At 41.4% G+C, this 27,593-nt stretch overlaps 1 protein-coding gene and 1 long non-coding RNA gene across 2 annotated transcripts; both read left to right on the top strand.

Moving 5' to 3' along the window:
- Positions 1–1,452: 1,452 nt before the first annotated feature.
- LOC124120705 lies at positions 1,453–8,890 on the top strand. The gene is made up of 4 exons (XM_046483585.2): positions 1,453–1,599; positions 1,936–2,068; positions 5,385–5,542; positions 7,995–8,890. Exons 1-4 carry the CDS (start codon positions 1,551–1,553, stop codon positions 8,105–8,107), a joined length of 453 nt encoding a protein of 150 aa, XP_046339541.2. The 5' UTR covers positions 1,453–1,550; the 3' UTR covers positions 8,108–8,890.
- A 9,617-nt stretch (positions 8,891–18,507) lies between these two features.
- LOC124128372 lies at positions 18,508–25,297 on the top strand. The gene is made up of 3 exons (XR_006860146.2): positions 18,508–18,663; positions 24,088–24,250; positions 24,952–25,297. It is a non-coding gene; the product is annotated as an uncharacterized LOC124128372 (long non-coding RNA).
- The last annotated feature ends 2,296 nt before the right edge of the window (positions 25,298–27,593 follow it).

Genomic DNA, 27,593 nt, shown 5'->3' on the forward strand with positions numbered 1-27,593 from the left:
AAGAAGTCGGCATTGCAGCGTTTTTACTTTCAGTACAGTCATACCCAGAGGGTATCCTACCAATACCTTCTGTGGACATTCATTACAGATATGTGGAATACTAGCATTCTCTATGCATTTGTAGAAGTAGATGGCATCTATGTATTATTCTACATACCCCGCCAGTGACACATATAACGAATGAATCACTAGGAGTTTATAAACTATTTTCGGTGATATAAACTGCCGATCAAAAGAAAGTATACATTGTTACATTGTGAATAGGTTTTAATACCTTTGCTAAAGGAAACATGTTGAAAACGATTGTCCGTGCATTTTGAGAAAAAATCGTGAATTTGGCATAAAACGCGCTGTTGGATGATAGCACCTGATGAAGTGGTTGAATCCCAAAACATCACAGCTCATAAAAGCACACGAGAAAATTGCCAAGGTTATCTGAAGAACAGAGCGCGAAAGAGGGCTTTCAATGGCGCTGTTTGGTGTAAATCGTATGACCACGTGTAGCCACCCCATGTTGGACCGGAATCGGCGTTCTTTAATTAATCAGCGTTGACGGGACTAAGACGCCGATGGATTTCGAGCCCAGAGAACCTAAATGAAAGCCCAGCGTGACAGGCGTGGATGTAATTCTGCAGCAAACTGTCCTTCCGTTTCTCAGAAGACGGCTACAAGGGATACTGTCCCAACATGGAGATGTGACGTCATAAGAAGGCTTACGTCATCGATATGGCGACGTGTCCAGGCCTCTGTGTGTGTGTGTGTGTGTGTGTGTGTGTGTGTGTGTGTGTGTGTATGTGTGTGTATGTGTGTGTAGGGGGTGGGGGATAGGTGAATGTCTGTATGATGTGTGCGTGTGTGCGTGTGGCTGCTTGTACTAGTCCGGACTGATGCCGATTTATAGTGCTAGCACACTGAGATACCATGCCGCAGTTTAACATGAATACCCTACTCAGACACAGTATACTGACTCAGAGCCGACCAGTCCTTGTTTTAGCCCCTTAATGCCTAGCGCCAGACAGGGTAACAACAAGTACCAACTTTAAACGTCTTTTGGTATGACGCGGCCGGTCAGGTTCTCGAACGAGTTGTGATACATTGTCACGCGGCAGTGTACATGCACATCGTTTTCAGTTCGTTTACGGCTGAGTACAGTGTCTTTGGCGAAATCCGTCGGCGTTTGCCTAATAAGCGAATTCTTAAGTATCGGGCTGACACTCAACTTACAAGGAGTGTGGTATGTCTCTTGAGCAATTCTAACTTGGACTTTAATCCTTTGTACAATGATAATAGCTCGTGTATCGTGTAATCGTGTACAAATAATTAATTATTGTAGATTAAAAAGTCGATTGTTAATAACCTATCTACAACGTGTGCGTGCGCAGTGATATGGTATCCATGACGCTATGTACACAAATCTATCTTCCTGGTAGTCCACCATTAGTTCCTCTATACTGCATTGCAGGTAGGTGTAGTTAACAAATAAATAGAAACGACTCACCTTTGCCGTGGTTAATCGTCAGAGACTCGACAGTAGGCTGGTTGGTAGTGCCATGGAGAGAACGTTCAACTTACTGATTCTATCATGTCTTTGGTTGCAAGGTGGGCATACATAATTACAAATCTTACTAAACTTGAAATCAGAAGTAACAGTATTTTAATGAAAACATTATTCAAACATGCGATAATGCCTATAATTGTCTAGTGATGTATTATTGTGTGGAATTGGAAACACTCGTTTTGGGCACAACTATCGCTTCATAAACCAGTTGCAATAATAATGCATTCAAGTCATTTGGAAATTTGTCTTGATTCACTCCGCTCATCACAGCGCCAGTTCAGGGTAGTCACGTTCTTTACTTCTTGCTTTCAGTTTGTTTGTTTGTTTGTTGTTTAACGTTTTCTACCCCGGATCTTTCCGGGCCTTCTTGCTTTCAGCGTGTGTAGGTCTCCAGTTTTGTAAACAGTACGTCTCCGACAGTAGCTCTTACAGCACCTACTACTGCGAATATTACTGCTGCGGCTCACTGTATAGTAACGACTGCTGCCACGACGACCCAGATAGTTCAAGGTAAGTCACATGTATGTACACACAATTTAGCCATGAGGCCACAGAATATCAATATCCAAGTGAAACGCTGCCATTATAGCATCTTTTTGTGTGGAGCCAAGTTGTACTGTGTTTATATCACCTCTTTGTGTGTGGTGCCTAGTTTTGCTGTCATTAAATCACCTCTTTGTGTGTGGCGTGTAGTTGCGCTGCCATCATATCACCTCATTTTGTGTTTGAATCACCTCTTTTTGTGTGGCTTCTAGTTGTGCTGTCATTATATCACCTCTTTTTGTGTTTAAATCACCTTTTTTTGTGTGGTTTCTAGTTGTGCTGTCATTATATCACCTCTTTTTGTGTTTAAATCACCATTGTATGTGGTGCCTAGCTCTGCTGTCATCATATCACCTCTTTTTGTGTGGTGCCTAGTTGTGCTGTCATTATCTCCCTTTTTTGTATTTAAATCCCCTCTTTTTGTGTGGTGCCTAGTTGTGCTGTCATTATCTCCCCTCTTTTTGTGTTTAAATCACCTATTTTGGGGTGGTTTCTAGTTGTGCTGTCATTAGATCACATCTTTTTGTGTTTAAATCACCTATTTTTATGTGGTGCCTAGCTCTGCTGCCATTATATCACCCCTTTTTTGTATTTAAATCCCCTCTTGTTGTGTGGCTTCTAGTTGTGCTGTCATCATATCACCTCTTTTTGTGTTTAAATCACCTCTTTTTGTGGTGCCTAACTCTGCTGTCATTATATCACCTCTTTTTGTGTTTAAATCACCTATTTTTGGGTGGTGCCTAGTTGTGCTGTCATTACATCCCCTCTTTTTGTGTGGCTTCTAGTTGTGCTGCCATCATATCACATCTTTTTGTATGGTGCCTAGTTGTTTCGTCATTATATCACCTCTTTTGTGTGGAGCCAAGTTGTGCTGTGTTTAATTCACCTCTTTGTGTGTGGTGCCTAGTTTTGCTGTCATTAAATCACCTCTTTTTGTGTGGCTTCTAGTTGTGCTGTCATTATATCACCTCTTTTTGTGTTTAAATCACCTCTTTTTGTGTGGTGCTTAGTTCTGCTGTCATTATCTCCCCTCTTTTTGTGTTTAAATCACCTATTTTTGGGTGGTGCCTAGTTGTGCTGTCATTATATCACCTCTTTTGCGTGGCGCCTAGTTGTGCTGTCATTACATCCCCTCTTTTTGTGTGGCTTCTAGTTGTGCTGTCATCATATCACCTCTTTCTGTATGGTGCCTAGTTGTTTCGTCATTATATCGTCTCTTTTGTGTGGAGCCAAGTTGTGCTGTGTTTATATCACCTCTTTGTGTGTGGTGCCTAGTTTTGCTGTCATTAAATCCCCTCTTTTTGTGTGGCTTCTAGTTGTGCTGTCATTATATCACCTCTTTTTGTATTTAAATCACCTATTTTTGTGTGGTGCCTAGTTGTTTCGTCATTGTTTCACCTCTTTTTCTGTGGCGCCTTGTTGTGCTGTCATTATATCACCTCTTTTTCTGTGGCGCCTTATTGTGCTGTCATTACATCACCTCTTTTAGTGAGGCGCCTAGTTGTGCTGTCATTACATCACCTCTTTTTGTGTGGGGCCTAGTTGTTTCGTCATTATTTCACCTCTTTTTGTATGGCGCCTTGTTGTGCTGTCATTATATCACCTCTTTTTGTGTGGCGCCTTGTTGTGCTGTCATTACATCACCTCTTTTTCTGTGGCGCCTTATTGTGCTGTCATTACATCACCTCTTTTAGTGAGGCGCCTAGTTGTGCTGTCATTATATCACCTCTTTTTGCGTGGCGCCTTGTTGTGCTGTCATTACATCACCTCTTTTTCTGTGGCGCCTTATTGTGCTGTCATTACATCACCTCTTTTAGTGTGGCGCCTAGTTGTGCTGTCATTACATCACCTCTTTTTGTGTGGTGCCAAGTTGTTCCGTCATTATATCACCTCTTTTTGCGTGGCGCCTTGTTGTGCTGTCATTATATCACCTCTTTTTCTGTGGCGCCTTATTGTGCTGTCATTACATCACCTCTTTTAGTGTGGCGCCTAGTTGTGCTGTCATTACATCTCCTCATTTTGCGTGGCTTCTAGTTGTGCTGTCATTATATCACCTCTTTTTGTGTGGCGCCTTGTTGTGCTGTCATTACATCACCTCTTTTAGTGTGGCGCCTAGTTGTGCTGTCATTACATCACCTCTTTTTGTGTGGTGCCAAGTTGTTTCATCATTATATCACCTCTTTTTGCGTGGCTTCTAGTTGTGCTGTCATTACATCCCCTCTTTTTGCGTGGCTTCTAGTTGTGCTGTCATTACATCACCTCTTTTAGTATGGCGCCTAGTTGTGCTGTCATTACATCACCTCTTTTTGTGTGGTGCCAAGTTGTTTCGTCATTATATCACCTCTTTGTGTGTGGCGCCTTGTTGTGCTGTCATTATATCACCTCTTTTGCGTGGCGCCTAGTTGTGCTGTCATTACATCCCCTCTTTTTGTGTGGCTTCTAGTTGTGCTGTCATTATATCCCCTCTTTTTGTGTGGCTTCTAGTTGTGCTGTCATTACATCCCCTCTTTTTGTGTGGCTTCTAGTTGTGCTATCATTATATCCCCTCTTTTTGTGTGGCTTCTAGTTGTGCTGTCATTATATCCCCTCTTTTTGTGTTGTGCCTAGTTGTTTCGTCAGTATATCACCTCTTTGTGTGTGGCGCCTTGTTGTGCTGTCATTATATCACCTCTTTTGCGTGGCGCCTAGTTGTGCTGTCATTATATCACATCTTTTTGTGTTGTGCCTAGTTGTTTCGTCAGTATATCACCTCTTTTTGGGTGGTGCCTAGTTGTTTCGTCATTATATCCCCTCTTTTTGTGTGGTGCCTAGTTGTTTCGTCATTATATCACCTCTTTTGCGTGGCGCCTTGTGCTGTCATCACATCACCCCTTTTTGTGTGGTGCCTAGTTGTTTCGTCATTATATCACCTATTTTGTGTGGCGCCTAGTTGTGCTGTCATCACATCACCCCTTTTTGTGTGGTGCCTAGTTGTGCTGTCATCACATCACCTCTTTTTATGTGACGCCTTATTGTGCTGTCATCATTTCACCCCCTTTTGTGTGGCGCTTAGTTACATTATTTATCATTGTCTCTAATATTTCTGTGTAGATTATGTTAATAATATAAGGTGGTTAAACTATACATATCACTGAACACAAAGTTGCAATACTCTTTTTGCAAATTTTCAGGGATCCATTGTAAACTTTTCACCACTGTTTTGCCCTTTACACCCAATGGAATTTATTTCGAGACAGATTATTCTCTGGCGTTGACTTTTAATATTTAACATATTCCCTTTTAGCTCCTCGTCTATCCACAATGCCTTCAATACTGGAAGGATTGTCCTGTATTCACTCGGTGGCATCGTACCATTTTCTCTCTTAATTTGTTCCTGCATAGTAGTCTGCGTCAAGAAAAAAACCAGGGTACAGCCAATGACTCTGAATACCGTCACAACAGGTATGTCTATTCGTTATATCCTATATCAATAACGTATGTAGGCAATTACTTCAGGTATGTGGAATGCTGCCATTCTATATGCATTTGTATATGAGCGCCACCTATCGAGGGTAGCCGTCAATAAAGCCCTGCTTAATTAAATTTTATATTTTCGAGGATTCCGACAGCACACTGGGCCACATACCGGACCCTGTGCATCAACTACCAGTGTGTCACTGGTATAGCACTATTACCTCTCTGGCTGGATTGTTTCATAAAAAAAACCCATCTTAATCTCCAAATTAATCTCCTGACTGTCCCTGTGGTACAGCAGTTGCGTGGAACCTGCTACCATTTGAATGCATAACCTGTCCTGGCTATTCTTTGTTCAAAGTAATTCTCAAAAGACTTTCAAGAAATTTTCCAGGGTGCGCTTGGAGCATGTCACAGTGCATGGATATTAGGGACTATTATTATTTACCTCATCATTATATTGGTTTGTAAGTCATAGAGAATATCCTTGCAATTAAATGAGTATTTCGCTCTCTCTGGAGGAGGAAATTGGCGTCCACGAGGCACTCGTCACGTCGGTCATTTTGGTCCCTACACTAGTTTTATCAAACATTGTATATGTACATACAACTACATAACAAATACTTGATAAATGTTTACTGGATGTTGATATTAACCTAGGGCCGAGAAGTTTAGATGAAACTGATGTTATTCGTTTTAAGAAGAAACTTTTACAGGAGCTTCGTTATATGAAGAACTGCGATAAGACGTGAAGGACACTAACTCTGAAACCCAGTACTACCGGGACACACTACTGACACCCTTGCTGTCCCGTTTGAAAGGCATGTGGCTCGACATTATGTCTTTAAGGGCGACGTTCGCACCGAGCACGAATCATCCATGCTTACCTCCAGCAGCACAACATCCAGAGAAAGCCAGCACTGAACCCTGACGTTTCCCCCATTTAACACGTTTGGGACATGATAGGGAGACATGTGCCTCGACGTCATCGGCCGCCGACCACGTTGGCTGAACTTGGACAGGCGCTGCAAGAGCGGTGGGACAAACTCCATCAGATTTCCTTTGGGGGTACTCATACACATGCATCATAGAGTGAATATGAGTGTATAAAAAATCATGGCAGTATTACGCACTACTGATCCAAAAGAGTTTGAAATTTGCAACCTTAACCGTATTGTCCTCCTTGATTGCTGGCGGTCATAACATACGCTGTCATATTTCACTACTGGTTGTAGTGTGTTCCCAATTCGTTCATCACTATCATACCATTATACATGAGCATTATTTACCTGAATCAAAGGACAATTCTGAAAATTTCTGTTCGACATGGCAAGACACAATACAAGATTATTGGCATGCATGACGCGGGGATGTCGTGTCGCAATATCGGTGCAAACCACATAGTTATTTAGATAGATAACTATTTTTTTCGGTATTTTAGGCCAAATGGCCCATTGTACTGTTGACATTTTCAGTTTCGTGTGTTTAGTCAGGTAAAAAACATGATATATAAAAACTATATGACAAGGAATATTTGTTTCAACATTATGGCTAATGAACGTATAACAGCAGTGTTGTTGGATTTTATAAGACTGATCATTAACATTTTGTTTTTATGCCTATTGTTAAACATAGGAATATACTTTTCTCTAAGATGTTCGTACTTATCACATACTAATGAAACACACTCATCCTCAATTTCTCCTAACTGGCAGTTTTTACAGATACCCATTTCAACGTCCCTTTTTTCACATCTACGTCTCAAATGTACACTGAAACTGTGATATGACACTGAATTTACATAATGCCCTTACACGCGATGGTCAGATGTTCATTTCTCACAGTGTTTATAACAATGATGATACAACTGTAAGATAGTGAGATACAGCGATCAGCATGTCACCCCGTCCGTCTTTTTTTCATTTCCGAAGCAGAACTCTTAAATATTTTAATTATTGAAACTTCCTATATAGATCAGTCTAGTGGTGTACTGGTGCTTTTTGGTGATTTTCAAACATTGGAATATACTGAACAGTATTATGTTTTTGTTCACTGAACTGAAGGTATTCAGTATCTTTTGTCCGGAAAACACTGTGTGGCTCACCTGTTTAAGAGAAAAAAAAATGTCTTGAAGCTCAGACTGAATATATATTCTGTCTCAAACACGAACCCCAGCCTTAAACCCCAGGGTATTAAATGGTCGATCCCTTCCACCTGGGTGCTCTTTCCAACAGCAAAGCGTGGAGCACGTTGTGTGACGAGGTACATCAGGCAGATTGAAAGTAGAATAGAGCTGTTCCATTTCTATGAAAGCATGTGTAGATGACTCTTGCTTAAGTGCCGAGGATACAAGGTCACCCCCGAAACCACATTTCCTCCTTCAACATTGGCCAAAACATACTGGGTAGCTCTAATCTACGTCCTCCACTTTCTGTTCCAGGCAAGCTGACTTCCATTCCGCCATACCCAGGGACTACCGTGCCACCATCGACCCTGACACCACCCGCATGTACATCCGCACAGTCCACACTGCCAGGGACAGTTCATGCCTAGATGAGACTTGTCTCCAGACCATCCGCACTGCTTCTTCAGCGCTGGGGCCAGATTTTCCACCGCCATGCCCAGGGACTACCGTGCCAACATCAACCCTGACACCACCCGCAGGTACACCCGCACAGTGCACACTGCCTAGATGACTTGTCTCCAGACCGTCTGTACTGCTTCTTCAGCGCTGGTGCCAGATTTGATCAGCGATCCTCTTGTATTGTGAATGTGTCCTTTGTTGAGTTGTGTTTCGGTTGTTTTATTCGACACATGATCCCATGACATGATACCCGTGAGGACATTCTCACACGGCCCATTTTATATAAAACTCATTTACAGGAACCTAAAAATATTATGAGCTTCATAGGTGTAACATATTGATTGGAATTTGTTCCTTCATACATAACCAATACAATGCAATGGCTATTGGTTAAGTGGCCATAATGGCGGGCCCTTATCACACACAACCCGGCAACTTCAATAACGGGTGGACAATGCAGATAGGAGACAAATTCGGATTCTTAACTACTTCACAGTATTTACATTTATTGTATACTTGAGTGTGAGCTTTCTGATGTTTTAGAAAAGGTATTTTTTCATTGGAGTAAACATAACACTTGACATTTCAATGAAAAGAAAACATAACACTTTGACGGAACTATTGTCATACAAGCGTTTATCGTAATTGTCTCGCCCGTAGAAAAACTGTTGACTTCCTTTTTAGATAAGTCCCAAAATGATTGGGCAAAATAATTACAAATGGTCATTAATAAAGTTAATACCGATTTGTTATTCTCGTGAAAATGTTTCGTTATAAACTGTTAATGTCTCATTTATCTCAATCAGAAAGCGCAAGTTTTGTAATTTGACCACTTGGTATTCTTTCACTTCCAACAGCGATTTCGTAGATTTGAAGAATATATTTTGTTGAATTTGATTTTGTATAAAATAATAATATCCAAAATGTATGATAAAGAAATTTATTTTCCTCAAATATTTTTTGTTACATTTTTAAACTATTATTTGTAAGTCGCAATTTCAAGGGGTGGTGCAACGTTCTTGCGTGTTAGGTAGGGAGAATTAACATTTCAAGGTTTTACACTTGTAATGAAATAATTTAATTTAATGCCTGGGAGACGCTACACAATTGAAATGAACCAGGTGTGATAAATACATGTCTCTTGGTATTGTTACGTATCGATTCCTAATTTGAAACAATCTATTAACCCAGAAATATGTGGTATACAATCAACAAATGTATTACAAGATTAACTAGGTTTACAAATAAATACAAATTACTGCAAAGCAATTACAAAGGCACTGCACAATGGAGTGATTGTCCAATATTCAATGCCAGTGGTCAGTATCAAGTACTGAAATTCGGTGGGGATAGCAAAAGTCAATGATTATGATATATTCACCCATTCAAGCTGCCGAGAAAGGCCAAGGCAGGGGACCCAGAGTGATTCACACGAAAGCTGGTCTCGATGTAATGAAATGTGTGAGAGAGATACGAGAGGCACGTTCTTGTCACCTCTTATAGGTTGCTACTAGAAATTTCTACGCAGTGCCATCACAACATCGAATTTTCCACACGTTACTACATTCATGACAACTAATAATTGTCCAAATTCAATGCAATGAGCTTCTACCGAATCTCAACAGAAACAATGTAATACAGTTCCATTCATGGTTTAACAAATATAATACACCGACATATAACAGTATAATGTCTACATAAAATGTGTCGTGTTTTATTAGCCAGCATATGTGATAATGCAGCTCATTTGTATTCCATGCAACAGTAATAACAAGTGTGTAACTCGAGACTGATGTCCCCATAGTCTCTTGACAAACCAACACCATGACAGCCTGCCACATACATAACATCGGCCCCTTGTAAATAGATTAGCGGAGGTATCAGATTAAGGGCGAATTCATTTGCGCAAAGCGCAGTCATTTGAACTTGCATTGTGGAAGAGAGGCATTATGTAAGGCTTGACATGGTACAGTTTGACGACAACCAAGATAACAACAGTAACACATGGCAATGGTGAGTTACCCCCCATCTTCCTGACCTCCCCAAGCTCCTTCCCAGCGTGTGACACTTTCGTCACATGCTTTCGCTGTGAGGAGCTTGTGGCCTCCCACATTGACAATATCTCTTTCAAGGCGCATAGCAAAGTACGTGGGGCATCTTTCAGTTTCTAACCAATTGTTTATTGGGGTTTCCTCCATGAACTTGTAAGGAAATGAATACTTTAGGTGCTTGCGTAACTATTGACAAAAGAAAACGTTTGATGCATTGTATCAACAAGGCGGCAAACTCTTTGTTCCTCAGATTAAATTTACAATAAAATAATTTCCCCAAATATTTAACCAACACTGGCATGTTTATAACAATGTGAAAGTTTTTGTTTCCTGTTTCACACCTTATGCAGTTGATTAAACATATACAAATGCATGCACTTTGTATTCAGTTTTCCGTCAGTCCCTTCGCCTTCTAAGAAAAAATGTCTCCCTCTCATAACTGCGGTTAACTTTCTAACAAATGTCATGTATTTCAGGGTTTGATATAACTTAAACTGATCTAACGAAATTTTTGAGAATGTTAAGAACTACCAGTGAGTGCGTGGGTTTAACGCCGCTTTGAACAATATTCCAGTTATATCAAGGCATGTCAGCTTAATGTGGGAGGAAAGCCCGAAGTCATTCAGGTCTCCGAAGTCATTCACTTCGGTGAAACCCACGAGCACGGGTATGGTGCTGACAAACCTTGAAACATAATCGGGGCGAACCGGGATTCGAACCCACAATCATAGGTTTCTGGCGTGCCCAAGGGACGCAATTTTACACAGCGAATTGCGGCGCCTTAGGCGACTGGGCCACCCGTGCCTCCTTATGAACTACTGGACCAAGTGAAGGGATAGCGTAGGCGGTATGTCTTGTATCAGTTGCAGTAGCAGATCCTAAACCTACCACACTAGTATAGTCCCACAGAACAGATATCTGTAGCCAACCGCCATACGTTGCGTCCAATCCGACATGGGGTTGTAAGGTTGAATTTTACATGAATACCACACTCAGACTCACTATACTATGAGCCACCTAGTCCCTATTTTATGCCATTAATGCCGAGCGGCAGGCAGGGTAACAACAAGTACCATTTGTTATTTCCTTTTGGGATGACGCGTCGGGGATCGAACCCCGACCTTCCGCTCACCGGACAGACGATCTGTCTACTAGACCACTTGGTGTTGAATGATGTCACTTCCTGTTGGGGAAAAAGACATGATGTCATTTTCAGTACATTTGTAAGAAAGTTGACCCTGATCCTTGATTTCAGCCAATCACATGCTCTTTTCCTCCGTCGGGATCCCGGGTTAGAATTGGTTGTCAACACCTATTATGGTGGCCGTAAGAGGTAAGAAAGTAAATCGGGAGGACGGTATCTGTCACTCGGGACGCAAGTGAGGCTGCCAAATGCAGTAGCCGAGCAAGCTAGTCACTACGGGTACATAAGATAGGATGAAGATGGCATTTCATGTCAATCTTCATCTTCTAATTTACACAGAGAATCGCGGTGATACACTTGCATATTCCTTGTCACTCTGCAATCTCTCGACCAATGAAGTCGCGTTGATCTATGTCGATCTGAGATTGACGTCACTTTGTGATGACATCATTGATGACCAGAGAGGCAACCGAGCATTTTACCAGCATGACGAGTAAGTGTTGATGGGACCTGACTGAATCTCGCGACATACTCGTATTTAAAAACAACACAAAAACAAAATTCGTTACCATGTTTATTGTTACTAAAGGCGACAAAACATTTCCACAATCTTAAGACATTTCTCGTTGTTCAAATGGACGATCCCGACTTTATCAAAAGCATGTGTTTATGAATCACAATCAAATAGGTGTGTTTGTGTTCATTTGTTTGTTTTTATCTCAATCACTAATTTGTCTGGAATACACTGGAATACTTAGAGGCCGTTGTCATAAATATGGAATAATGCTGAGCGAGGCCTAAAGCAAACCAAACCTTTGTCTTAAACTAAAAATACTTACTTACATGTAGGTTGTTACAGGTAAATGACTTCGGAAAGTAGGAGAAACAAGGATAATAAACATATAAATCATGTAACATAATATTCAAACATTCTATCATAATGAAATGCATAAGGATTTCATAACATAAATGCAAATATCAAGCTGGTGAGCGCGTTATTTCGTTTGTTCATTAATTGAATTTGTTCATTATTCCGGCCGTCATATTTCCAAAATACTGCCAGACTTAACAAAACCATACTTCGCTATACCCCACTTCCAAATAAGCAGATCTGGGTCCACTTGCATAACGCGATCTTAGCGCTAAGATGATCATAACTCCCATACTTTAACATAGGCTTACGATAATCTAAGCGCTAAGATCGCTTTGTGCAAGTGGGCCCTGGTATCGAAAGCATGCCATATTCTCTTTCGAAACCAGGGCCCACTTGCACAAAGCGATCTTAGTGCTAAGTTGATCGTAACTCCCATACTTTAACATAGGCTTACGATAATCTAAGCGCTAAGATCGCTTTGTGCAAGTGGGCCCTGGTATCGAAAGCATGCCATATTCCCTTTCGAAACATTGCTGAGGTAGTCGTAAAGCACACCAACCCAAAGTTTTATCTAAACTTCTGGGACCCGTTCCACAAATCGATCTTAGTGCTAAGTTGGTCGTAACTCCCATACTTTATCATAGGCTTACGACCAACGTAGCACTAAGATCGCTCTGTGGAACGGGACCCTGAAATATATTTACGTAAGTGTTTTCTTCAGGAAAATGACTTCAAAGCTGAGGAGGGTCACGGACAATAAACATACCATAAGTGCACATATCAAACCAGCGAGTGAGATACAACTTAACAACGGAATATATTTGCCACATGGAGTCGAAAACAAATTATACATGTATGAAAAACATGTGCATCCAAAATGTAAGGTAAATATCTCATATCAAATATACATCTAGACAGATGAAAAGACAACATATTCGCACACGTGAGGACATTTTGAGTGATGAGAAAGCAAAATATTTTCGAGGCTTATCTTTTACAGCAAGTGTGTCATAATCATTCAGGAATGTAGGTAAGTCTGTGTGAACAGAACTAATCATCAACTCAACTGAATTATTATGGACATGGAAATGACAAATTCGGGTAATGTATTGAAAACAACTGAAAAATACTTTCCTCGTATTTTGATATAGCAATAACACAATCTCTCTAGCTATGTTGTCTTCTTTTTGAACAACTACTAATTAAACTGCAATTAAATATTGTGGAATCCAATGTTGAGCACGTTACGCAGACATTCCCGCCACTTACATGTACATGATGGAAGAGAAAACAATTTGTATTTTGTACACTAATATGGTTAACCGACAGGATATGTTCTTATTGCGTTTAAACACTAACTGAATCCAACTATAAAAAAGGAATTTTTCCTACATATTCTTAGGTTTGGTCGTGCAGCCTAGTGGCTAAGGGGTTTACTTTTCACGTGAACGACCTGAAGGAGTAATGTGTGAAGCTGTCACAAAACCTGAAAACCTGAATAAACTCAATTTATTTAACTAAAAGCAATTCTTACTTATTACACACTTCCAAATGAGCATCCCTGATATCCAAAGGTTCTATATTATTTTACATGTTCCCCTTCATTTTATCCGATACTATCCAAGTACCTCCCTTCATCCGAGCTGCTACTCTCTCCCAGCCATTTCCCCCTTCATCCGAGCTGCTACTCTCTCCCATTCCCCCCTTCATCGAAGTTGCTACTCTCTCCTATTCCCCTTCATCACAGCTGCTACTCTCACCTATTCCCCCCTTCATCGAAATTGCTACTCTCTCCCACCCCCCACCCCCTTCATCGAAGCTGCTACTCTCTCCCATTCCCCCCTTCATCGAAGCTACTACTCTCTCCTATTCCCCTCTTCATCGAAATTGCTACTCTCTCCCATTTCCCCCTTCATCGAAGCTACTACTCTCTCCCCCCCCCCCCCTTCATCGAAGTTGCTACTCTCTCCTATTCCCCTTCATCACAGCTGTTACTATCACCTATTCCCCCCTTCATCGAAATTGCTACTCTCTCCTATTCCCCCCTTCATCGAAGCTGCTACTCTCTCCCACTCCCCCCTTCATCGAAGCTGCTACTCTCTCCTATTCCCCCCTTCATCAAAGCTGCTACTCTCTCCTAATCCCCCCTTCATCAAAGCTGCTACACTCTCCCACTTCCCCATTCATCTGATCTGCTACTCTCTCCCAGTGTCCACCTTCATCCGAGCTGCTACTCTCCCAGTTCCCCCTCCTACGAGCGGCTACTCTCTCCCAGTTCTCCCCTTCATCCGAGCGGCTACTCTCACCCAGTTCTCCCCTTCATTTGAGCGGCTACTCTCTCCCATTTCCCCTTCATCAAAGCTGCTACTCTCTCCCATTTCCCTCTTCATCAAAGCTGCTACTCTCTCCCAGTCCCCCTCCTTCATCCGAGCGGCCACTCTTTCCCATTCCCCCCATCATCCGAGCTGCTACTCTCTCCCAGAAGAGTACCCTTGCTTCTACATCTTCATCGTCTGCTGGCCAAAGGATGTACATGTACGTCTTGGGATCCAACAACAGCCGGATACTGCTTGACACAAACCTACTTGAGATCTCTTCTTTTAGTATCACAATCAGAGATTCTGGGCCGTTTACCAATGATTTTCTATGGGCATAATTGGTGGAAAACTGACACCATTCACTCTGGATCGAGTTTTGAGACAGGACAATGAGAACCTTCCTGCTATCCTCAACAATCGCCCCTCCAACGTCAAAGTCTCTCTCATGTACACAGAGAGCAAGGCCATGTTTCTCCTCCAAGTTTGGAAGCACCTCCTTAATGATCCATGGCGTGTCATCTGTAGAGTACACCACATAGCCATCGTAGGTGAGATGTTGTTCGTCGACTATTCGGTCATCATGACGTTGAAGCAAGTACATGTAGCACCGGTTGTTGAATAGTTTAAGATATACCAGATTGTGCAGCATCAGAGGAATAGCGTCAGGAACAGACACGAGTTTACAGTCACCCAAAGCTAGGCCTCCTAATCCACGAAGATCCTTGAACAGCCGCATGAAGAAACTTTCATTTACGCCATACATATCACTGAAAGATAGGTGAAGGCTCTTTAAGCCTGTGGAGCCACTGAATGAGTCTGCGTCAACGTTATTGTCACTGTACGTAAAATGACTGCCCTCCATGGTGAGTCGTTTGATGTTGCTGTTATTGAATGCATGATTCTTGATGTACATTTTGGAACCTTTAAGATTTTTTAGTATGATGGTTTTGAGTCTGGGTAATTCTGAAAAGGTGTTAGTTTCAATTCCTTCTATGGGATTAGCATTGAGTCCTAAAATATTGATGTGTGGTAAACATTTGAACATGTGTGGTCTTGTTTCAGTCAAGAACGCATCTTGGTTATATTCCTCCAGATGGTTTCTCTCCAGGACAAGATACTTAAGGACGTTATTCTTCATCCCATGAAACATGTTCAGTGGCACATGCTTTAACTTCATACCTGATAAAGTCAGGCTTTGGAGAGGAATATTATCAAGACCTCGAAAAGCCGTCGCCGGATCTATCGGAGTAAGAAGATCATTTCCTGTGAGATCCAGGTGTTTGAGCTCACGGAGTTCAGCTAAAGCATCATCAGAAATGTTCTGTATTTTGTTCCAAGCAAGAGACAGGAAATGCAGGTTTATATTGGGGATGTTGGCGAACGTATCATTCGAGATCCAATGCAAGTTATTATCTGTGAAGTTCAGCTAGGTAATGTTGTCCCACAATGTAGGAATGTACGTCAAATGACCAAACCGACAGTTGGCCAGCGGCCCCGAACACATGCAGATGGTCAGATAGCAGAATGACCAATCTTTCCCCTTTGTGCTTGAGTCGGATCTGCTAGGTAGGACACTGATCCCGTCACTGGACGTCAATACACAGAGACAGGTCGTCGCACAGAACGACAAGAGCAGCGTTGTAGCGGTACATCCCATACTGGAATCTGTGGATGTGAATAAAAGCAGGATCAACAATTGATGTGATCACATGACATGACACGCGGTGACTATAACTTCCACGTAAGTCAGATATATACAGGTGGAGCAGCAGAGGCCTTACGACTGGCGTAGCTTTTGAAATACCTGTGATGTTTTTAGACAGCCGATAGGCTCTGACTTTATATTCGTCCGAGGATGAACGTCGATATATGTTCGGTTGAACAGAGAGAGGCAATACTTCGGCCATGCTCTTTGTTTTCTGATCCAAGGGAGATAACTCCTTCATACATAATCACCATATAAAAGTGCAATGTAAAACACTAAACTACCCAATTAGCATAACCACATTGTCACATGTGGTTAGAATTGATGCTCCATCACTATGGTTAATTCAAAAAAATGATTGCGTATTAAGAAAATGCTACTTTTTTACCCCTTAGCAGGTTAGGTGTTTACGTGTGTGTTCCGACACGAAACTATCGGGAAGTATTTGTCCCCACAGACTATTTTACATTGCTAATTGTTTTTCCCCATCAAGTGGGGTTATACATGGATACGTCCCGTGATTACCACACGAGAAAATGTGGTTATGATGGTTGGGGACCACCCTCAATAGCTGACACCTGCTGCTCCACTTCATAGAAAGTGAAACTGAAACAATATTCGTTCTAGTCATGCCTGTTCAGCTATCCCACACATGTCAGACTCTGGTTGGTGTTTCATACTCATGTTAGTGGTACTGCAGCTGGTAAGAAGGTTCCACGCAAACAATCTTCATGTTTGTTTGTTTGTTTGTTTGTTGTTTAACTCCGCACTGAGCAATATTACAGCTATATGACGGCGGTCTGTAAATAATCGAGTCTGGACCAGACAATCCAGTGACTGACATTATGAGCATCGATCCACGCAATTGGGATCAATGACATGCATCAACCAAGTCAGCGAGCCTGACCACCCGATCCCGTTAGTCTCCTTTTACAACAAGCATAGTCGCCATTTACGGCAAGTATGGGTTGCTGAAGACCTATTCTACCCCAGATCCTCACAGGTCTAAACACATTTCAAATGAAGACAGATTAGTTGATTCTATCACAGTGAACTGAACAAGGCCCACGAGAGCCTCATAACTACGACCTAGGTAAGCACAAAGGCATCGTACGCCCGTCGTTAAAAAAAACCCTTTGAAAGATCACAGTGTGGTTATGATTAAGACGTCCTTATTCGATGTAACCTCAACGGATTTGATTCAAATTTCATCCCGGAAGAGTCAAGTGCTAAAAATTAATAAAATAAGGTATATAATGATAACTTAAAGTATGACAAACCTGTTGAAGTTTCATGATAGTCTATTACACACGTGGATGTAAAAGGAATCCCTTGTCATGTTTGTTTGGTAAATGATAACATCATGTGATATGACAATTGCAATGATGTCTTTGAGAAAAGGCGACAGATACTTGACTTGGCCTAGATCGCCTAGTTCGGTTAAGGTTCCCCTTTAGAACCCATCGTTTTTTAGGAGGTTGTTTTTCGACATGAAGTCATTCTGAAACGGCCACATATTTAAGAGGCGACGTAGGACATAACGTCTTGGCGCTAAGGGTCTGGCGAAAAACGATTCATGTTTCAACAGCTTGTTCGCTCTTAGCGCCAAAGTGAGTGAATATGGTTTTACGCTGCTTTTAGCAATATTCCAGCAATGTCACGGCGGGGGACACCAGAAATACCCATGTCGGGAATCGAACCCGGTTCTTCGGCGTGACGAGCGAAAAATTAAAAAAAGTATCAAAGGTAATTTTCATGTTTACTGTCAACGTGTTCCGTTATTGTAGGAAACTATAATGCCAACTATCACATATAATCAGGGATACAATGTCTTATATAAACATTTTTAAATGGAACCTAAAACTAGTCACAACTATTAATCTGCTCTCCCTGCAGACGCTCCACTAGACCACAGAAGCGGTCGCTATAGGTCCTTGTACGAGTAGTGATAAATGGCCACACGATAGTGTAGCATACAATCAGTGTGACGGGTATGCATAGTGTGTTTTTCAAATAGTAATCCGGCGGCTGCCTATTTAATCGATTCTGAAGTAGAGGGCTGGCCCATAACTTATGAGCAATGTGTTATATGTCCCAGACACTATCCTAACTGGACTTTATTCCTTTTTGCGATAAGAGTCTCCATGTAGCTGCAAATGAAATAACTCATATGAGATTAAACTCAATTTGTTGATAACCTACAACGTGTGTGCGCACAGTGATATGAGATCCCCCAAACAACGCTGTGTACACAAATATATATACATGTACTTCGTGGTGGTCCACAATTGGTTCATGTTCACTGCATTCTGGGTATGTTTGTTACAACAAATATACAGAAACGACTCACGATTGTCTGTGCGGGACGTTTTAGACTCGACAGTGGAGAGAGAAAGTTCATCTTATTGATTGTAGCATTGCTTTGGATGAAAGGTGAGCAAACAACATTACACATCTGAGTAAACTTGAAATTAGAAGTTAATGCAATTTTACTGTGATCATTATTCAAATAAGTTACTTGTGATTATTTAGCATCATTGTATACAATTAGAAACAATTGTATTGGGTTCGGTTGTCACCAACTTTGGAACGGATGCTTCACACACCAGTAAGAATACCAATAGCATTCCGAGTATCATTATCACAGCGCCAGTTCGTGTCATCACAGTGATAACATTTTACGACTTCAGTCAGAAGTACATGATTATAACCTCTGTAGATATATAGCTGTATTTCATCAGCTCTGTAAACAGTAAACCTTTACGAAGTAGCTTTACACTGCCTATCACTGCGCTCACTGGTGCTGCGGTTCACTGTACATAATTGTTTTTTTGTTGTGTAACGCCGCACACAGCAATAGTCCAGCTATATGACGGCGGTCTGTAAATAATCGAGTCTGGACCAGACAATCCAGTGATTGACATTATGAGCATCGATCCACGCAATTGGGACCCATGACATGCATCAACCAAGTCAGCGAGCCTGACCACCCGATCTCGTTAGTCGCCTCTTACGAAAAGCATAGTCGCCTTTTACGGCAAGCATGGGTTCTACGCCGGATCACGGCTCTCATTGTACAGTAATGCCACTGGACATGGAGCCCTTCGAGCCTTTTGATAAGGCACAGGAGGTAAGGCATACATGTGCACAGAATAACAATATATTAGTTACACTTTTTATATCTTGGCCCTCGCATTTTGCATCACGTCTAGGATACCTGCCAGCTCCTAGTCATATTTTCACTCATCACACCTCGTGTACCTTCTAGTCGCGTCACTTCCTCCTGTGTAACTACTAATCATGTCTTCATTACATCATCTGTTTTTGTGTAGTTCCTTATCATGTCGCCATTATACCACAGCGTCTGTAGATCCCAATCACGCTGTTATTGTCCCAGGAATGTTGAACCACAATAAATACAATCATAGTGGAAAATAATAAAACAAAACCAATAAAAACGGCAACTCTCAGAATCTGATTCTGAACTCGATTCACTTGACAATGAAATAGTGTCCAGGTTATTGTATTTCGAGAGAGATAATTGACCTCGGCTTCTTGTCATGGAAGCTGAATATATAAGTGTGACCGTACTCTAGCTTCGTATTCATGTCCTTGGGTAAAAAGGTAAACCTTGTGAGTTAAAGGATGCTAAGATCTGGAGCTCTATTGATTGTATGTAACAGGAGAACACACGCCATCAATTTGATGGCAAGAAATAAGTTTGATGATATAGATGTTAGATGTTATTCTCACAAGACCCTTAGTATAAGCATGGTGCGTGAGTGAGTAGGGTTTAACGCCGCTTTTAACAGTATTCACGGCGTGTCAGCTTCATGTGGGAGGAAAGCCCGAAGTGATGCAGGATTCAGACGTTTACCACTTCGGTGAATCCCACGAGCGCTGGTATGGTGCTGACAAACCTAGAAACATAATCGGGGCGAACGGGGATTCGAACCCACAATCATAGGTTTCTGGCGTGCCCTAGGGACACAACTCTGCACAGCGAATCGTGGCGCCTTAGACGACTTGGCCACCCGTGTCGTCAGTATAAGCAAGGGCATAATCTGAACCGTGACCGCAGTCTTGCTGAAGAAACCATCGACGAAATTGTATCAGAACTTCCGAGTCAAGGTGTTACTGAAGCCAAACGATTCACATATATATCGCAAAAAATGGATACGTGTTTCTACTTATATTTTGAATTTCGATACAGCTCTACCACGTTCAATTATTGTTGGTTATTTCGCCATGCATGTGGACCTCTACATCCCACGGCCAACACGCTGTTGTGTATGTCAGACATTTGGACACGGGCAGACTTCTGGCAGAGGTAAAGCTACTTGCTTCTAATCTGGTGAAATTGATTTTGGTAGAAATACTTGTACGAAGCCTCTGACCTGATTCAACTTCCATGGTGATCATATGACATCTGCAACTGACTTAATTGAAGTGCCAGAAATTTAGCAAAATGTGAGCAAAATATGTGAGCAAAATATCGGCTACACCGACGCCATGATTCAAGCTAACTTAGTCGGGCCTGCAAACACAACAGGGCATTCCTATGCATCTGCAGTTTAAAGAGAAACGACTGTTAAACAGCGTCAGGTCCCTGTCAGACAGATCTGTCATGGGCAGTAGGAGACACACCAACAAGTTTCTGAAATTGTTGCTAACCAACATGATATAAGCATAGTCACAGCTCCAACCCCAGCAGCCACAGCCAAATCCACATCACCATCAACAGAAACAACCCCTTAAACTTTGCATCCAGTAATGTTGACATTTTCGAAAAGAAAATTTAAACTGAATTACTGTCAAAGACATTCCAAGATCCCGTGCAACACTACAAGTATGGATCACTCGTATATAGATATGGAAATGCCCCCTCAAATGAGCACTTCTGGTCGTACCAGTAGCCACTGTCCTCAAAAGAAAGTCAGGAGTCTATCCCCATTATTCCACCTTAATGAGTAACACCAATTATATAATTCAGTGGCATTGCAGTCCAAGGACAATTTGTAATGAGTTACACTTATTAATACAAGAAAATAAGCCGTTAGCAATCTGTCTCCAGGAGACCTTAAACATACAGAAACTTTTGACCTAACCCAGTACAACTGCCAATTTGAAGAGGTCAGTTTAAGACAATGTCGCATGGGCCAGAGCAGATATACACATGTATATGTTTGAAGGGTGAGGATGCTCCGTCTTGTGTCCCATGCGATGAAAGAATCACGGTCAAGCATGTCCTGCTCGTCTTTGTTGTTTTCTGTTTCTGTGTAAAATAGTCAAGGATCTTTTAAATAATGTGTATTCTCATTTAAAATTGTGCCTTTTAAGCAAATAGATCCAATAAATAAATTTTGTTGTACAAAGTATTTTATAAATCGGTAGTTTATAAGTATAAACTGAGATTGTTTATGGCTGTGCCTTCAGCGGGGGATGAAGTAACATAAAATATTTGTCCCCCTAAGAGGGTACGCAAGGCCACCTCATCCAAAGTTATATTCATATCTACCTGTAGTTTAACTGCAGAACACTTGTTTACTGTTAATCTCTGGCTAACTTGCAACAATCGCAAGTAAGGGAGGGAAAGGTGTAAAGCCTGCTTTGGAACCATGGAGGTAGGGAAGGTACAATAAGTGCCAAATGATACTTAGTGTGGTGACCTTACTTTTCTTGCTAGCGATCTGTTTCGTCATTTGTATATTGTATATCTAAACGTCAGATATTTTAATATTCTACAAATTGGTTTATGTCAATTTGTGTTATATTGCTAGTTATTATACTGTCCTTCGATGACATTTTAAGTAGTGACACATTATACGTTTCCGGTTCTTCTGCTCATGACACAAAAGAATAATTTTGTAACATATACTGGTGTCCAAAACAAAACTCTACCAAAAATAGATGACAGTAATTCCTTTATAATTTGGAGAATGGAAATGAAATATTGCGCAAATAAATATTGCCCAAATGTATCAAAATATATCCGATGACTTAAAGCTGCCGAAAGTGTGAATTACCAAAGTAAAACGTGCATTTTGCAATTGCAACAATGAAGTATGCACACGTAGCACGAAATTAACGTGCTAAAGTGGTATATAACATCAGCTGACACCACCCGTTAGGATCGCTTTAACCGAAAGCACACATGAAAAATGCCTTTTTTCTGTCAGCAGCACAGGGGGAGATAGGCATTGGCATGACCCAGCTTGGTGCCACGCATGGCCACATTGAAATAACGTTCGGTTGTACCAGTGCCATCACAGTCAGGCTGATGGATCGTTTACGGCCGACTGGGCAGACAAGTGACAGGCAGCGAGTGACCACGCCCATTCAAGACCGTCACTTCTCAATCTCCAAAACGGCTCCCTCCTAGTCCTGCACCATGACCGTGGAATATATTTAATTTATGAAAAAAACCATCTAGAAATGCATACAAAAGCAAGTCTAGCCAGCTCAAGCTAGCTCTATTCCACACCTGAAATCAGCATAGGGAATGTTTTTTTATCTTTAGAGTCAAGAAGGATATTGTGTAATATAAGATTTCAGAGACTAAATGTTAGTCTAGCTCCCTCCCTGCGACGACATCTGCATGGATCAACTCGTGTTATTCCAGGACAAGCCGAATAGCGACTCGTGCCCCTCTCATGGTCATTTTTGCGACCGGGTTCCATCTTAGCGCAAACGGGCATACCTAAAACAATTGTCAACTCGTTGCGTAATGCTTCACATATATTTCCCCATATATTATATATATTTCAGATGCAATTTAAAGCATATCGGGACGTGCGGGATTATACAGTATGATTGAACATATTTTTGTTTGTCTTGGGTATATTTTTAGATGCAAGATATATGTAAAATCAAAAATTATTTCTGAGGGATTCTTTGACGAAGAACTTGAAATCATACGCGCATTCTGATTGGTTTGTCGTATTTTCGCACATAACATTCATCGATAGGGGGACGAGTCTTCTTGCAGGTTATGGAAAGGGGCGAGTGGTGACGAATGCTGCATGGCTGGCACTCTGACGATTGAGGGTACATAGTATCCGGGCCCGAGGACCCTACCGTGGCGTATCGAAAATGCAACAACACCGATGTGACAGATTGAGATGGGCCAGGGGGGGTTCTCCACAGGCAAGTGCCGATCTGGGAGCGAGTTTTATTCTGTGGTGAGAACAGGTTTTGCCTGTTTAGAGATCATGGTCTGCAGCGTGTGTACAGGCGTCAATGTGAAGTCCAAGTGTATGGAGGAGGTGGTGTCATGGTCTGTGGAGGAATCTGTAGGGACTTATAAACAAGGTTGGTTATCATTGGAGGCAACCTTTATGCACGGAGGTATTGAGATAAGTTCTGCAACCCGTCTTCTGTCATGTCTCCACCGACAGCCACATGGTATACTCTTCCAGCGTGACAACCCTTGACCCAGTACCGCAAGGCTGACACAGGACTTCCTCAACAACATGAAGTCCTGTTTTGTCACGGCCCTCATGTTCTCCTAACATCAACGCCATCGAGCATTTGTGGCATCACCTTATAAGGCAACCCAGAAGGCGATCGGTACCACCAGTCAACTGTAAGGACATAGAGTGATCTCTTGTTTTTTGAATGGCAACATATTCCAGTTCATGTCATCCGGCTCTTGACGTCATCGGTGCGGCGACATATTGTGGCATGCATTGATGCACATTTGGTTATGTTCCTCGAACAGTTTCTGATTTTGCAAAACCACCACTCTCATTAATGTATATATTTTGAACAGGCAACATGTCTTGGTCTTTCTTCAGTAGTTTATTCAATTATTTATATTGTTCCTTTTGGACGTCAGTTTACGTTATTTCCTTGTAGGTCCTCGTCCAGCAGTGCGCCATGGGTATCGGAACGCTTATTGGGTGGTCATTATTCGGCGTTGCAGTGTGTCTAAGCTTACTTTCTGCCTGCGTGAGGGCCTGCGTTAAAGCAAATGTCAGGGTGGAGTCACACCCAGGGAATCTGGATACTGTCACACCAGGTATGTGTATTAATCATACCAATACCTTCTGTAGCCAATCACTACAGCTATGTGGAATGATGCCATTATATATGCATTTGAAGGTCGATCACATATATGTATTATTCTACACAACATATGTACATGAACTTTGATTTAGGTAACATTAAATACCACCCAGCACTGATACGACACTACCACCAGCCAATTATGAAACTCGTTTGTAATTTTGTAATTCTACGAGTATAATGTGTGTCAGTAAAAAAAACACATTTCAAATACGAATGTGAGGTGGTAGGGTAATCAAGTGGTTAGGTCCAGTTATTTGATATATTCCTGTTTAGTGGACAAGCTGGATGTTATGATAATAATGTCTTGTCGGGTCCCAAAAAGCATCGTTTGTCTTGAAGCTCTGACTGAAAATATATTCTTTCTCAAACATAAATCCCCAGTCTATTACATAGATGTTCCCTTAAAACATAACCCGGGACTTTCTTCCCAACAGAAAAGTATGCAGCACGTTCTATAACGAGGTATAACAGTCACTGTAAAAATATAGATTGTCCACATCTATGAAAGCATGTATAGATGACATTTGTTGTTTAAATGACACAAGTCCCACAAGAGTATAAAATGACATATCTAAAACCTCATCTCCGCCTTTATCACTGGCCAATACATACTAGGTAACTCTTATCTACGTCCTTCATTTTCTGTCAAAGACAACCCGACGTCCCCGCCGCCGTACCCAGGGACTACCGTGCCAACATCAATCTCGACATCACCAGCAGGGACACAGGCACCGTCCTCATAGCCTGGTACAGACAAGACCAGTCACTAGACCATCCATACTGCTTCAGAGCTGGGACAAAATTTGTTATATAAAACTTGATTCCAAGAAGATGGAAGTTTGACATACACACTAACAGTAATGCCATTCTTATGAGGTCATTTTTATACAAAAACTATTTACACGAACCTGGAATTGTTGTTAGGATCATGTATGGAAAAGATAAATTAAAATTTGTCGCTTCATAAATAACCAATAAAACAAAGTGTCTAATGTAACCCCTGTTCTGACTGCTGATGGTGTGAACCTACAACGGCTCTGTACTGCGCTGTCACTTATTCTTGAGTGAGGGCACTGTTGTCTGATAACTGATCAAAATGTTGTCTCACTGCCGATGAATTATATTGTGATATGAGAAACGGGGCCCAGCTTAGGGTACGTGTATACCGTTACGCTATATTGACGTCACAATGCAATCTAACATATTATGACGTCACTGTAGGCCATTTAATTTAGGTTTGAAAGTGTGAATAAAAAATCTTAGGCTTATCTGCCTCAATTTCACATATTATCATAAGACGGTTGTTTATTCCCACCACACGGATCAGTGTGTTGACTGAGTGGGATACAAAGGCAAGAGGGATCCTGTATCTGTTTTGGGTGGACTCTCAGTCGCTCTAAGGGTGTCCCCCCTCGTCTGTTCACTGTATACTCTGCTTTGCATCCTTCGCTTTGTATTACATGAACAAGGTTTTTGGAAAGACAGTACACATTTTCACGGATATAGAAAGTTTTCCCCTCTTTCAATGTTTAAGAAGTGCTTAAGGGCAGGCACCACAATTTGGCCTGTTACACTTTTGTAGTGTTATACATTCTTTTTCTCCTAGAGTGAAAGAAGTCCAAGTAAGAATTTGTAAATGGTTAAAACGGTTTTCTGATTTAGCGTTGTTTATTGCGTCTTCTACTATTTCTCTTCGGCTTAAGGGCAGGCACCACAATTTGGCCTGTTACACTTTTGTAGTGTTATACATTCTTTTTCTCCTAGAGTGAAAGAAGTCCAAGTAAGAATTTGTAAATGGTTAAAACGGTTTTCTGATTTAGCGTTGTTTATTGCGTCTTCTACTATTTCTCTTCGGTAGTTTCTTTCTGATAGTAAACCCTCAGTTCATTGGGTCTATATTATGCACAATCTGCAGTGGATACTATTGTGCAGATTCCACATCCTAAAGAGTAAGGGATACTGTTTGTGTTTGACGGAGTTGACAAGAATTGTCATTAAGATATTGTTTTGAGACCCGTGATGATCCAAGGTAGAATAGGTCTTCAGCAACCCATGCTTGCCGTGAAAGGCGACTATGCGTGTCGTAAGAGGCGACTAACGGGATCGGGTGGTCAGGCTCGCTGACTTGGTTGATGTACGTCATCGTATCCCAATTGCGTGGATCGATGCTCATGATACTAAACACTGGATTGTCTGGTCCAGACTCGATTATTTACAAACCGCCGCTATATAGCTTGAATATTGCTGAATGCGGCGTTAAACAAACAAACAAACAAACAAACAAAAGATATTGTTTGGAATCGGATTGTTTGTAATAAACTTCTGGATCAGTGTTATTGTTTGATTCGACGATAGAATGAATGTTATCGTTCATCTCTAATGTAACGGTTAAATTGGACGAAGTATCTGTAAAATATCTATCAAACACTGTAAGTCGTCCTCACTCCAATTCCACAGAACAAAACAATATAATCATCTGAAGACAATTTCATTTATTTGGAAATCCTGGCGAAACTCAATGCCGAATAGTTCAACAATGTTCTTGTACAAACATAGCTAGGTACAAGTGTCGCATAAAAAGAGCCATTTTGGTCCCCATTACTGTGCCTTAACTTGCTTGTTTATTATCCATCACAATGAAATCATGTATAATTGTTTAGAATAAGGTGAGGGTAGGGATGGAGGTGAGGGTGGCGGTGACGGTGGAGGTGGAGGGTGAGGGTGGGGGTGAGGGTGGGGGTTGGAGGTGAGGGTGAGTAATCCTTTCCGTTTGAACATGAGTAATCCTTTCCGTTTGAACATACTGGGCAAGTTATTCTATATTTTCTATCTGAAGATACTTAGCGAGTTATTTTATAGTATAGAACAAAATAATAATTTCCCAGCTAACCGGAAAACGTTATAAAAACATCCCTAAAACATTTTACGAAACGTTATTGAAATGTTTTAAAAAATGTTTTCTTCGCGTGATTTTGTATGGTCCCAGAAACGTTTTAGAAACATGCATCACACTGAATACAAAAAGTGGTACACCAGGAACACCCCAACCCACTTAACGGTCAGTGGCTGAGTGCGGATACAAATCCAATTCTTAGCATTAATTTAAAGCCACAAAACCATCAGAGGTAACTCGGTCTAGTAGCTCATGGTATTTAACAACAGTTTCTGCACTTAGGTTTGCATCCTTCACAGCCCCTGGTGTAGTTGTTGTATTCCTCAATACATCCAACATTTTCCGTGTGTATCTCCTGGAATGCTGTTTTCTCCTTTTGCAGCGAAAACCACAATGTTTC

This window comes from Haliotis rufescens, unplaced genomic scaffold (assembly GCF_023055435.1).
Source record: "Haliotis rufescens isolate VD_foot unplaced genomic scaffold, xgHalRufe1.0.p SCAF_16, whole genome shotgun sequence".
Lineage (NCBI taxonomy): Eukaryota > Metazoa > Mollusca > Gastropoda > Lepetellida > Haliotidae > Haliotis > Haliotis rufescens.

Excerpts from the sequence above, each read along its gene's own strand:
- LOC124120705 (XM_046483585.2), top strand. The coding sequence starts at position 1,551 with ATGGAGAGAACGTTCAACTTACTGATTCTATCATGTCTTTGGTTGCAA. Across the intron at positions 2,069-5,384 it reads GACGACCCAGATAGTTCAAG|CTCCTCGTCTATCCACAATG; the intron begins GTAAGTCACATG and ends ATTCCCTTTTAG. Across the intron at positions 5,543-7,994 it reads TCTGAATACCGTCACAACAG|GCAAGCTGACTTCCATTCCG; the intron begins GTATGTCTATTC and ends TTTCTGTTCCAG.